Source organism: Ambystoma mexicanum, chromosome 5p (assembly GCF_040938575.1).
Source record: "Ambystoma mexicanum isolate Mex_15411 chromosome 5p, UKY_AmexF1_1, whole genome shotgun sequence".
In the NCBI taxonomy this organism is placed as follows: domain Eukaryota; kingdom Metazoa; phylum Chordata; class Amphibia; order Caudata; family Ambystomatidae; genus Ambystoma; species Ambystoma mexicanum.
In genome coordinates, this window is record NC_090930.1 from 156,319,630 (window position 1) to 156,332,553 (window position 12,924).

The 12,924-nt window shown below is 46.0% G+C and overlaps 1 protein-coding gene across 9 annotated transcripts in view; it reads right to left on the minus strand.

The window, feature by feature from the left end:
• LOC138480812 (actin-binding protein WASF3-like) overlaps window positions 1–12,924 on the minus strand; it is a 1,100,082-nt gene that overhangs the window by 299,084 nt on the left and 788,074 nt on the right. For 8 of the 9 annotated variants that reach the window (XM_069612569.1, XM_069612567.1, XM_069612561.1 and 5 more), the window contains 2 exons: window positions 10,580–10,624; window positions 8,268–8,421 (listed from right to left, as the gene is read on the minus strand). In XM_069612569.1, coding sequence (XP_069468670.1) covers window positions 8,268–8,421; window positions 10,580–10,624 — 199 coding nt within the window. The remainder of the gene's footprint in view (window positions 1–8,267; window positions 8,422–10,579; window positions 10,625–12,924) is intronic. The other variant, XM_069612568.1, reaches the window with a different exon arrangement.

Genomic DNA, 12,924 nt, shown 5'->3' on the forward strand with positions numbered 1-12,924 from the left:
GTGGAATTGCTTTCTGTTTCGGTAGACTGCTTCATTGTGATGTGGGACCACCAATTCCACATGGGTTCCGTCGATGGCCCCGATGCAACCTGGGATGCCTGCCAGTGAATAGAAGCCAACTTTGGTGTTGGAGATCTCCTGGGCAGTCCGTGGCAGGGATATGTGTTCACTTGTGTGCTTCAGGAGGGCATCGCGCACCTGGTTCAGCGTGCATGAGAATACTGGTTGTGAGATACCATGCATCTGCCCCACTGTATGCAGGAAGGTGCCTGTGGCCAGGAAGTGGAGCACAGTTACCACCTTCAGTAGAGGGGGGATGGCAGTACGGATGTCTATGAGGCTCACAATGTCGTCGTACATCATGTCCACAATTCTGGTGATGGTATCCCGGTCCAGACGGTACAGGGTGTGTATCTGCTCAGGGGTTAGGTTGAATGGACTGCCTCGAATCCTGGGGATTGGTGGATGCCTGTGTGGTATTACTAGGTGCACTGGTGGGGCTTGCTGGGCCTGTCTCGCCCTCCTCCTCCTCCTGCGTCTCCTCTGTGCTGCCTGTTGTTGTTGGTGCTGCAATGCAATCATATCCTCCAGCCCATGTAATGCTGCTAGTATTGGAACCATCTTGGTGTGGGAAGGGGTGTGGGAAGGGGTGTGGTGTGCTCCTTTTGTGCTGCCAAACTCTCCATTGCCTCCACCTGTGCTGATTGTGGCCACTTGTGGCAGGTGGGAACACTGCTCATGTCTCTTAACGGGTGGTTCGCGATGCCGGTATTTCCGCCATGCCGGTATGGGCTTTTTGGGCCAATTCCATGCTGCTATTAGCATGTCCGCATGGCTTGTGATGGTGTGCTATTAGCACCATGCCGCTATTTCCAACATGAGGGGATGCGCGCCCACGGACTAGCCGCGATTAGTGGCACCGTTCTTAGCGGTGCCGCTAATAGCGGTTATCCGGGTCGTAATTGGCGGGTCATTAATCCCTTACCGCCATCCGTGTAATGAGGCCCCTTGTCCTTCATTGACCTGTAGATCAAGGATTACCTGTGCCAACAAAACTGATCCGTGAGCATATATTAAGCACAATGTTGTTTAAATACTGAATGTGAACACTTGTTTAGCTACATTGTATAAAACATGTACGAAGGCTTAAATGTTAAATCCGAAGACACACTGATGCCATTGTAACCTATTGGAGTATGTACTAGGAATAATCCATATGCATATAGATGAATAAATTAGAAGTGAACTCGGCACGAACCCCTAGCCCGAGAAATGGTTAACCTGTAAATGGGCGGGACATCATGTTACAAATTGTATAAAAGAGTGAATGTTCTGATGTACAGTCCCACTCACTTCTCACACCGAAAGGGTTGGTATTCGCTGTGATGTACTGAGGGCCAGATAGCTATCTGATACTTTGTTCCTTTGAAAACTGTTCAGTTGTAGAATAAAGATCTGTGTATCTTTGTAAGCCCGCGTTCGGTGTCTTTCCTTTTGTGGTACTCAGCCTCGATATTCTCTTTTTGCTTTTACAGACAAACTTCTTATTTATTCTTATTTATTCTTTTTACTGTTTATCCTATGTACTGCACTTCCCCTCCCTCTTCCTCCTCGCACTTTCCTCTTCGCCTCTCCCTTGCACTTGCACAATCTCAATGTCACTATGCCTAGTTAGATTGTTGTCTCTGTCCACCCTCTGTTCCCCATTCCTTGCCTCTTCGCGCCTTGAAACACTTGTGTATAGGCGTGTTATTAATGCCATATCATATCATATCACTCCCATGACACACCTATTTATTTCAGGTATTGCCTCTGAGAATCCGGAAAGGCCTCCCGTCGCCACCTATAGGGACTAGATATAGTTCTGTGCAAATTGATGTGAATTGAAACATAAGCTAAGATGCAGCTGACTGAAATAACAATGCCTTATGGGGGTTGTGGTAGGAGGCCTACCTATCAAGAGATGCTATTGGGTGACTGTATTGCACCTTGTGGTGCCTGGGTTTAATCATCAGGCAGTTGATCGAGTATGGAGGTATGATAGAATGGTATGTTGCCCTGTCCCTTTGCTAATTATACCGGGGTAAAACACAGTAAAACGTGACGAACTTCCTGGACTGGCAAGGGTTTCACAGCAAGGCTGGAGGTAAAGCCGTATGTTGCATTGGATGCTGTCTTCACTTCTATAGGGAACATGGTCCATGATTCCAGTGCAGCGGACAGCACTCCATACCAAGCAAGAGGTGCAACCGAGGAAGTACAGTTGTAAAGAAGGAGTTGTGTCAAAACATTTGAAGACTTTGACTAACTATAGCCAAATAGACGGAAAATACAGTGGCATGTGTGAGGGTTTTGCAGCAAGTCTGCAGACTGAGGGCCTCATTACACAGAAGGCGGTAAGGGTTAACGGTCAGCGGTAATGGTACCGGTGACCATTAACCCTTACCGCCTTACTACGAGGTCCCTTTGCGGGTTGGTACTTTAACGCCTGCTTTTTACAGGCGTTAAAAACCAACCCGCAAAGGGACCAGGGTGCTAAATACGGTACCGCAATTTGCGGTACCGTAATTAGCACCTTCCCCATTCCCATTATGCCATATGGGGCAAAAATGGGAATGGGGAAGGGCAATGGGAGAAGGGGGAATTACCGCCCCGCCAACCTTGGAATAGGGCGGTAATTCCCCTTTCCTCCAAGGCGGTGCCAGTATTTTACCGGCATGGACCAAGGTGCTAGTAGCACCTTTGTCCACCGCCTACCGTGTAATGAGGCCTTATGTGTTGCTTAGCAGCCAGAAGAAACCTCACCCATGTGTTGCTCAAGGCCCTAATGGAACTGAGAGACGTATCATGGTTCTGTTCCAAGCTATGAGGCTGAGGCTAGCTCAGGGGCTACAACCAAAAGGCTAGCTAGCTCCGAGCTCCTACAGTCCCGACATTAGCCTAGCCCCGGATCTTTTCCAGACCTAGCAACACCCCAGGCTCACAATTCGGGAGCACTGAGACCGGAACTTGGGACTGCACTGAAAGAGTCAGATATACATATAGCCTGTAACTACAAAGGCACAATGGGCCTCATTACACGTTATGCGGTAAACCATGTGGTTGCCGCCGGTACCATACCGGTACCACCATGGAGAAAAGGGGAATTATTCCCCATTCCAAGGTTGGCGGGGCGGTAATTCCCCATTTCTCCATGGCCCTTCCCCATTACCATTTATGCCCCATAGGGCTCAATGGGAATGGGGAAGGGGTTAATTACGGTACCGCAAAGTGCGGTACTGTAATTATCACCAAGGTCCCTTTGCGGGTCCCAACTTTAACGGCTGGTCTACACCAGCCGTTAAGGTCGGGTCCCGCAAAGGAACCTCGTAGTAAGGCGGTAAGGGTTTACCGGTAAACCCTTACCGCCTACCGTGTAATGAGGCCCAATGTCTCACAAAAGCAGACTCAATCCTATTCAGTATAAATATTTAACAACGCCATATGTCACAACCAGGGTATTTTTGTAAAGGTTTATGATAAACCAAAACAAATAAATAAATAAAATTTAAAAAAATATATATATGAAAATATATATTTAAACTTTCTTTATTAAAGCACTTGTTATCGCATATCCCACAGGCAGTAGTGCAAAAACGTAGAAGCTGTCAGTACAAACAAAGGTGCAAAGGTGAACAGACAATGAATCCGAGGAAGATACATAGGGCCTCATTCCGAGTATGGCGGTAAGGGATAGCGGCCACCGGTAACGAGACCGCTGGCGGTATTCCCTTACCACCATACTCCGAGTTCCCTCTGCGCCCTCGCCCTTAACGCCTGCTTTGAGCAGGTGTTAAAGTCGAGGGCGCAAAGGGGCCTCCAAGCCAATAACGGTGACCGTAATGAACGGTCACCGTTATTTGCATCTTCCCCATTCCCATTGAGCCCTATGGGGGCTCATTTGGGAATGGGGAAGAGCCTTGGTGAATGGGGAATTACCGCCCCGCCAACCTTGGAATGGGGCGGTGATTCCGCCATCCACCAAGGCGCTGCCGGTCCGGGTACGGCGTCAACCACGGCGTTAATAGCGCCATTGGTTAGCGCCGTACTCGGAATGAGGCCTATAGTGTTCATGAGTCAGTGACATAAGCATGTGGAACAGAGTGGGAATGTAGACAATACACCAAAAGTACAAAGTACAATCATGGATCAATTCATGCTATATTTTAGAGTAGTTAAACCAAGCACACATGTTGCAGCCGCCTGATGGGAGACTTTGTCATATGTGGTGGAGTTGCTCCATGACTGCTCCTTTTTGAAGAGTGGTAAAGCATGTGGCAGGCCTTGGAGCTTAGTGGTAAGTTCATGTCAGCCGGATTTCCTCCCAATTAAGAAGAAAAGCAAAATACAGCTGAAGCAACCTGTACTCAGTTTAGAACAGGTGAAGAGGAAGCATCACCATAGGCCTTGCTAGGAGGGGGGGCAGAGGGGGCTATAGCCCCGGGTCTTTTGGTTGTAGACCCGGATAGAAGCTCAGGGGGCTACAACCAAAAAGGCTACATGCCTTGAGTCCCGACATTCCAAACATTGCCGTAGCCCCAGATCGTTTCCAACATCCCTGAAGCTAGCCATGAATTGGAAGGATAAACATGCAGAAGGATCTTATGGTCTGGGCTGCAGAGGTCAGCAACAGTATTTGGTGTGAGTGTAATCAGGTAGATTACCACTCAAATGTCAGGTTACCATGGGATCTTGAGGTCATGCTGAAGAGTTTGAACTGAATTGCTTGAGGTTTGGTAAAAAAACAAATATTCATGCATAGCAGTGTGCTCTAGCACCTTGAAGCATCTCTTGTGCTAGATGGGAATACCAATAAAGATCTCAGACCAAATAACCGGACAGACTCAAAGAATAGGGCAAAGTACTACTTTATTCTCAATTTAACAAAGCAGGGTAAACTGGCAGACATCGGACTGTCGATTGCACACTGAAACACGAACTTGATTACACAGAGGTCTTATACCCAAATATGCACCATCTATGACATCATCCCACGTACCAAACTGTTAAACGTATTGACGGGAGGGATTGGTTAGGGGGAAATATCTACTTATAGAATACATAGGGGTTAGTACACCATTGGTTGCCTCTTAGATGTAGGGCACGCCTCAAACTACCTCTAAATACATACAATTCTGATTACAGTGGACAAAATGGCAATGGATTGGTATTTGCAACCTTGTATAGCAGATTGCCCATAGACCCACTGACTGGCTGGTATTCTCATGCAACCTTGGATTCTTTGCCTCGTTAGCAGCACATAAGTGGAAATAAACCCAGGTGCTTGAGTCACGTCAGGTTACTCCCCACTTTCCCAATTAATCCATCATTTCTCATCAGTCCGACCATGAGCCAAAGTTTTCCGTCTGTAGTTGACATTGTAGCCTGCTCTCTGTTCTGGGACATTCAAGGGAGTGTAAGCACATCACTATCTTCATCCACAGCTTAATGAATAGCCCTTGCTTTCGACTTCTGAAGCATGCATAAAGATGCCACAAATGTGTCCAGTTCGACCTCTTATTTACTGCTATTTGATTTAATTATACAGGTTGTCAATGCTCCTCTTGGCCTTTAAAGATTGCTCACTCCATCGTGTATAGACTTTATACACGTTTAATTGCCCAGTACTTGGCTTTTGCAGAGGGTTTCTTCTTCTTTAATCTAAGAGAAATATGTCTTACATCCATGGCTTATCCATCTGCCTCCCTGTGTGCCTTGCAATTATTCCTTAAAATAGCATCCTTGATCCCAGGCCAACATAGACTCATCTGTATTTTGCACACCAAGCTGTGCTTCCAGCGTCTCCTGACTCTGCAACCCTGGTCTGTCTCGGAGGTAGCTGGATTAAGTCTTAACACAAGCCATTGTCGATCTTCCTATTTTGGTCATCCTAGCCGCCATGATATATATTATTCTATAGCAAGTTTCTATATGTCTTCTCTACCTTGCGTTACTGCGTATTTACACTTACTAGTCAGCAAGTTACTTTGTCTTCTTTTGCATGTGTGATTTCTCCTTTATTTCGTACATGTTGCTCTTGTTGCTTCAGTTACATTAAGTATTTTCATATCATTTCAGTGTGTCTTCTTTATGACATCACTCTGCCTTCATCAGAATTCACTTATCGCTCCATGATGTCCTATGGTGCGTGCTGATATCCTTCCATACAATATACTTCCAGTCTTTCAGTGCTAGGGTACATTCGATACGGCTGTCTGAGTGCATGTCACCTCTCGTACACTCAATGCAGTATAAGGACAACACATGGGGCCTCATTACGACCCTGGCGGTACGGAGTGAACAGTGCCGTAAAAGGTGCCAGCGCCGTTCACTCCGTACCGCCGCATTACGAGTTCCCCTCGCGCGGGACAAGGTAAGCATGCCTGGGAAATTCAGGCGTGCTTACCGGGTCCCGCGAGGGGAAGAGGGAGCAAACAACGGGCCATCTCGTAATCGCCCGTTGTTTTCTCCCTCTCCTATTCCCATTCAGCCCTGTGGGGGCTGAAATGGGAATGGGGAAGGACCGTGTCCGGGTCCTTGGAGGGAGGAATTACCGGGCCTCCCGAACTCGGAATGGCCCGGTAAGTCCTCATTCCGAGGACCCGGCCCGACGCGATTTCGGCGGCAGCCATGCCGCCAATAGCGGCATGGTTACCGCCAATAGCGGCATGGTTACCGCCGAACTCATAATGAGGCCATGGAGTTACATGCAGAGTTTATCTCCTACTGTTCCAATATGACAGCGCTGATTTTAGTTTCATAAATAAAATATTTTTGGAAAAAACAAGTGCGAACGGTAAAGACATCGGATACTCAACTATGTGGAGTGACACAAAGAAAGTGAGGAGTGATAGTGATATGAGATTGCAGATATTTGGGCCATAGACCCATAAAACGGTCATGGTCAATGCAACAGTGTCCACCTGACTCACATGGTTGGGTGGGAGAGAGCTGGGTGAGTGGGGTACGCCTATCGGAGTGGGGCAGGACACTGATGCAAGGCACATGAGGTCATGTAAGAGTGAAGTAGCGTGCAGTAAATCCCAGTGGGCTGGAACTACACAGTGCTGTGTGGGGAGAGAGTGAGTGTGACACATTCGCTCTAAAGGTACATGGATATTCCTGAATCATAGAGAAAGACATTGCAGGGATAAAGGTAAGACTATTCAGAGGATTGACTTTCCATGGCAGTGGATCATGGTGGATGTGTTGGATGTGGAGAGCCCTTCTCTAAGCCATATCTTCTGCCAGTTTAGGAAGACCACCAACGCTAGAGTTCCAGTGGTAGGGTGATAAAGAAAGTGACGAAGGATAAGACGTGGATGGACAACCAACAGACACAGTAGGGGTTGACAGAGCACCAAATTACTGGTCTACTAACTGCTCATTCCTGGTGCAGACACATCCCTCAGTAACCACAGAAGGGTGTTCATGCGGTAATAGTGGTCCATGGTTGAGGGTGCTGCATGAATGGAGATGGCTACCTGCATGGGGTGAGATTGTTGAATGGAGAAGGCTTGTCACAACGGTGGTACATTTCCATCACCGGACGGTGCTAGCTCAATGGAGATGCCTACCTGCATGGGGTGAGATTGTTGAGCGGAGGAGGCTTATCACATCGGTGGTGCATTGCCATCACCGGGCGGTGCTAGCTGAACAGAGATGCCTACCTGTATGTGGTGAGAATGTTGAGTGGAGGAGGCTTATCACATCGGTGGTGCATTGCCATCACCGGGCGGTGCTAGCTGAACAGAGATGCCTACCTGTATGGGGTGAGAATGTTGAGTGGAGGAGGCTTATCACATCGGTGGTGCATTGCCATCACCGGGCGGTGCTAGCTGAACAGAGATGCCTACCTGCATGGGGTGAGATTGTTGAGCGGAGGAGGCTTATCACATCGGTGGTGCATTGCCATCACCGGGCGGTGCTAGCTCAATGGAGATGGCTACCTGCATGGGGTGAGATTGTTGAGCGGAGGAGCCTTATCACATCGGTGGTGCATTGCCATCACCGGGCGGTGCTAGCTGAACAGAGATGCCTACCTGTATGGGGTGAGAATGTTGAGTGGAGGAGGCTTATCACATCGGTGGTGCATTGCCATCACCGGGCGGTGCTAGCTCAATGGAGATGCCTACCTGCATGGGGTGAGATTGTTGAGTGGAGGAGGCTTATCACATCGGTGGTGCATTGCCATCACCGGGCGGTGCTAGCTGAACAGAGATGCCTACCTGTATGGGGTGAGAATGTTGAGTGGAGGAGGCTTGTCACAACGGTGGTACATTTCCATCACCGGGTTGGGAATCGAGTTCCGAGACACCACCTGCTGATTTTGCACCATAGAACTTTTGAATGCCTTCCGCATGTTGATATCCTGCAGCGAAACTAAAAATAAATAGAACGAGCAGAGTTAGAAACTTTGATATATGTTATCAAATGCTCGGTGACATACAGACATTGTGGTATTTGTGTTCTTCTCTCACACCATGTAACTTCGCATCACACACATCAATGGAATACATGAAATAGATAGTAACCATCTGTTAAGGTCACCCAAAGTTCAGTTGGAGAGGTAATTAGCTTGAACTACGTGTAAATGTCATAATACACATCTTACATACTAGGCACCTTTTTATGTTGCATACTCATTTTTTAGGCTTTCAATCAAACAGACATGCATACTTCATGGCGATGCCACCAAACCAATGAATTATGGCCCCTAATTTACAGGAGTGGCCTTACACTTGGAAATTACAAGTTCTAAAATGAAGACAAAGATCTAATATTGCACCTATCTTGGACTTTGGAAACTATGGGCCTCATTATAAGTTTGCTGGTCCGGGAACTACGGTATCGGTAAGCTAGACGGTACCGTAGTTCCCGGACCGGTAAACTACGAGTTGTGCTTGCAGGTGCCTTTCTGCCTGCCAAGTCTTACCTGGCGGGCAGAGCAGCACCGCGAGCACAGCATGTGGGATGTACCAGCAACATTTGTAACGGTGCCGGTGCATCCGACCTTCCCATTCCCATGGGAATGGGGAGCATTCTGTTCCGGCACCTGCAAATGGGCAATTACCGGGTCCGGCAGGGCCATAATGACCCGGTAATTGCCCATTCGCGGGTGCCGGAAATGTTCAGAAGTTTGGCGGCAGCCTGCCGGTTTTACCGGCAAGGCTACCGCCAAACATCTAATGAGGCCCTATGACACAAGGTTTCTTCTCGGTGGACTCGTGATCATGTGTATCTCTTCAAGACTTAGCCCTATGTGCAATATAGAAAATTATAGAGACACGTGTCGTTAGTTGACATAAGCTTTGAGATGTTTGTTGCAAATATGATCGTACATAACAGTACAAAACAGCCTGTTCTCTTCGTTCAAAGAGTGTTCTTTCTTTAGCTAGAAGGCCACCCAGTTCTACCTTTCTCTTTCAGGAGCAGTACACAGCCAGTGTACAACACTTATACTTGCTAGTGATAATGTGACATAGCAATGTTTGCTTTAACCTGTTAATGCAATGGTTCGGCAGATATAATCATTTTTTATGGAATAAAATCGCCCAATTTGGGTATTTTGATTTTAAACCTGTAATTCTTTTTTTCCTGCTTCATTCACGTTGTGTTATCCCCAGTCCCTATACACCTCCTTAACTCCTAGTTTTATACCTATTCACTTCATGTATTTTGGGCCAGGGTTATCCTTTTTGAGAAATGAATGCTTGTTTGTCATCATGGTCGTTTACCTAAAGCCTTGAAATCACATACACCAGCACACAGGGCAGCACACAGGGCAGCACACAGGGCAGGAGAAAAGGGCAAGAGAAGAATACACTCTTGATAGATTAGACCCTAATTTGATGATGGACCTTGCTGAAGGTAGATGTATTGTGGCCGTTACACACATACATTACTCTGCCCTAATTGTCTATGTACAGCTAGGGTGCAATGGGTTAAGTCAAGAATTTAATGATGTACAAGCATTCAGAATAATCATTTAAAAACCCAAACTCCTGTGGTGGTCAACTAGGAAAGTCTTGCCTAGCATAAATCTGTCTTACTCTAGGGAATAGACTTTATTTACACACGCATCCATTTTGAACAAAGCCAAAAGTAAAAATCCATGCATGTAATTGTAACTTAAAACTGTGAAGTTCACAAAAGAATGGACACATTAGGCCAGAGTAACTTAACACTAGCTATGCACTGATTGATGTTATCAAGCAAGAGTGAGGAAGGGGTTAGAGGAGAAACCGGACCAATGTTTTTTGACTAAATAAATAGCAAAGCCAAATTGAATATTTGAACATTTCGGGTGTAAATGGCGCATGTTGATCCTTACCTTTGTGACGCTCCCCACCCCATGTTTGCCTATGCCGTGAACACTGCTTAGCAATACACTATGTGACAACTGCTATCTCAGAATCCACACTGAAGGTAATATTACAATTCTTCTAGTCACAAAAGATGGATTGCAAAACTTGTAGCAAAATCCTATTCGCCAATGTTTGCAGCCTAATAGTCGGTGGCATCTGAATACAGAACTCACCGATTATGAGGCTGAAATCCACTTCTATTCCTTCATCGGAGCGTTCTGTTTTTGTAGAAAAAAAATATATACATATATATTAAAGGCAAGTGTCATTGGACAACCTGTTTACACCACGAGAAATAACAACATGACCACTTGTGATTAAAAATCTTTTCTATGGTACTGCAAATGATGAAACTACCACTTCTGGTCCGAAATCCTTCAATGGTTTCAACAGTTAAGGTACAGTGACCACTTGTGTTATAGTGGTAATGAGTCACCCAACACCAGTGTAAATCAGATAATGACATGCAACACGCACCCTTTCATGCACTACTTCAACACGTGTGATTATGGAGTGGGCATCTTATGAGATGCCAATATGGGGATGGGTATTATCAAAAGCTAATGAGGGTAATTATTTGAAAATTCGAAAAAATGAATTGCATTGTTTTGTAAGCACAATAAACATTCTCTAAATGGCACACTAACGTCACCCACACTCAATGGTGGCCTGGTCCTTTGCCTCATACCCAGTTTTGGGCAGGGAGAAGAATAGTCTATATTTATTTACAGCCCCTAAAACTCTGTTTTCAATACTAAAGCTACCCCATTTCGCTGGGGGCCGTGTAGCTAGCTATCATGGGGGCATCTCAATGAGCTAGATATAAGGTTATTATGGAAACTAGAGTCGGAGGAGACATAAATGTCAACACATTTTTGTCATGTCCTCCTGCCCAGAAAATGAAGCAACGGGTATGAGTGAGTTTGTTGAGCAATATTCTCCTTTGTACAAAAAAATGATATCATTGATTTTAATCGCAATGATTAACATTCTGGTGTTCCCGCCCCCGCCATCCTCCCCCCCTTCCTATGAGGGTATTCTACTAAAGGAATGGGGAAGAAATGTGCTTCCTCCTTCCCTATTCAAGACTTCAGTGACTAGCATTGCATGCAGCCAGGGCACTGACCATCCTTCCGTGGACTGCCAGCCGGAAGACTGCAATATGTACCAAAACGTAAGGAGGAGGGCAAAACTGAGCAGGTGATTTGAACTGGGAAACAGGTTGTACCCTTCAAAGGCCAAAGCGATGACATTGAATTATTAAATAATATCATGATGAATACATGCCTTTGTGATGGTACACATCCTCATTTTCCAAATAGGTTTGTTGACAAATGGCAAAATAAATAATAATAATAATTTGGCATTTATATAGCGCTACGAACCTTCAGGTATCTGAGCGCTGCTTATTATTACCCACGGTGTGTGGTGCTCATTTATCAACCTCGGAAGGATGAAAGGCTGAGTTTGGCCCCGCCGGGATTCGAACCTGCGTTAGCAGGCTCTGCACGGATGTCAAAGCGAGCGCTCTACTCGCTGTGCCACTTGACCGGCATAAAATGATGTAGTGTGAAGTATCAGGAAAGTAGGACTATGAATTCCCTTCTAGGATTGAGAAGCCATAGTTTAGAGAATCCTTAAATTGTGAGGACTTTAAGCACTTGCTAATTGGAAGCAAAGCAAGTGGGAGGCTGCCCATTCTCCAGTCATATGAAAAAAGGGCCAGAGTGTATACATTCGCAAACAGCTGAACTCTTGAAATACAGCCTTCAACTGAACTTGAAGGCATCAATTGATTGCTTCAAAAGAACATCCATGATCGTTATGACATTATATATAAATGTACCCCCATGTGTTATGTTTGGCTTTCGCAGAAATCCATTAGCAAAGGTTTGGATCTATTTGACCTAAAACATTTGACCTAATCACATTTGATCAAATATATTTGACCTTTTTTGTCTAACACGTGGGGGGAGCCGTACAACCCCACCCCCCCACTACTCCTCAACCTAATGTATACCGTTACCCACCCTCATTTATATATGTAATTAAATTTGACCGAAAAAAAGGTCAAAAGAATTTGATCAAATATTTTAGGTCAAATGTGTTTAGGTCATTTGTGCTAATACCATTAGCAACGCATTTCATTTCAAAATATTGCATCGTCCTACTGTGACGTCACAACAGAGGATAATATAATTCATGATCCATTTCTTTGATGTCACAGCAGAGGATGACTGCCTTTTCTCTTCTTACTCTGGTTCTCCTTACACATGAGGTAAAGAGAGAAGGCCTGTGCCCCCATCCACACTGATTGCGACTCCCTGACAGTGCGGGTGTCACCACCCTTGCACCTTCAAAGAGTGGCGGCTCTGAGCTCTACCACTGATGGCACTGGAGGTGAGGCTTTCTGAAACCTTCAGTCTTGTGTCTCCTACACTGGCAGAGAGCAATGCAGCAGTGAAAAGGGTGGTGAATGAGAAATAGGGGGTGGTGGGAGACAGAACACCAGGTAATG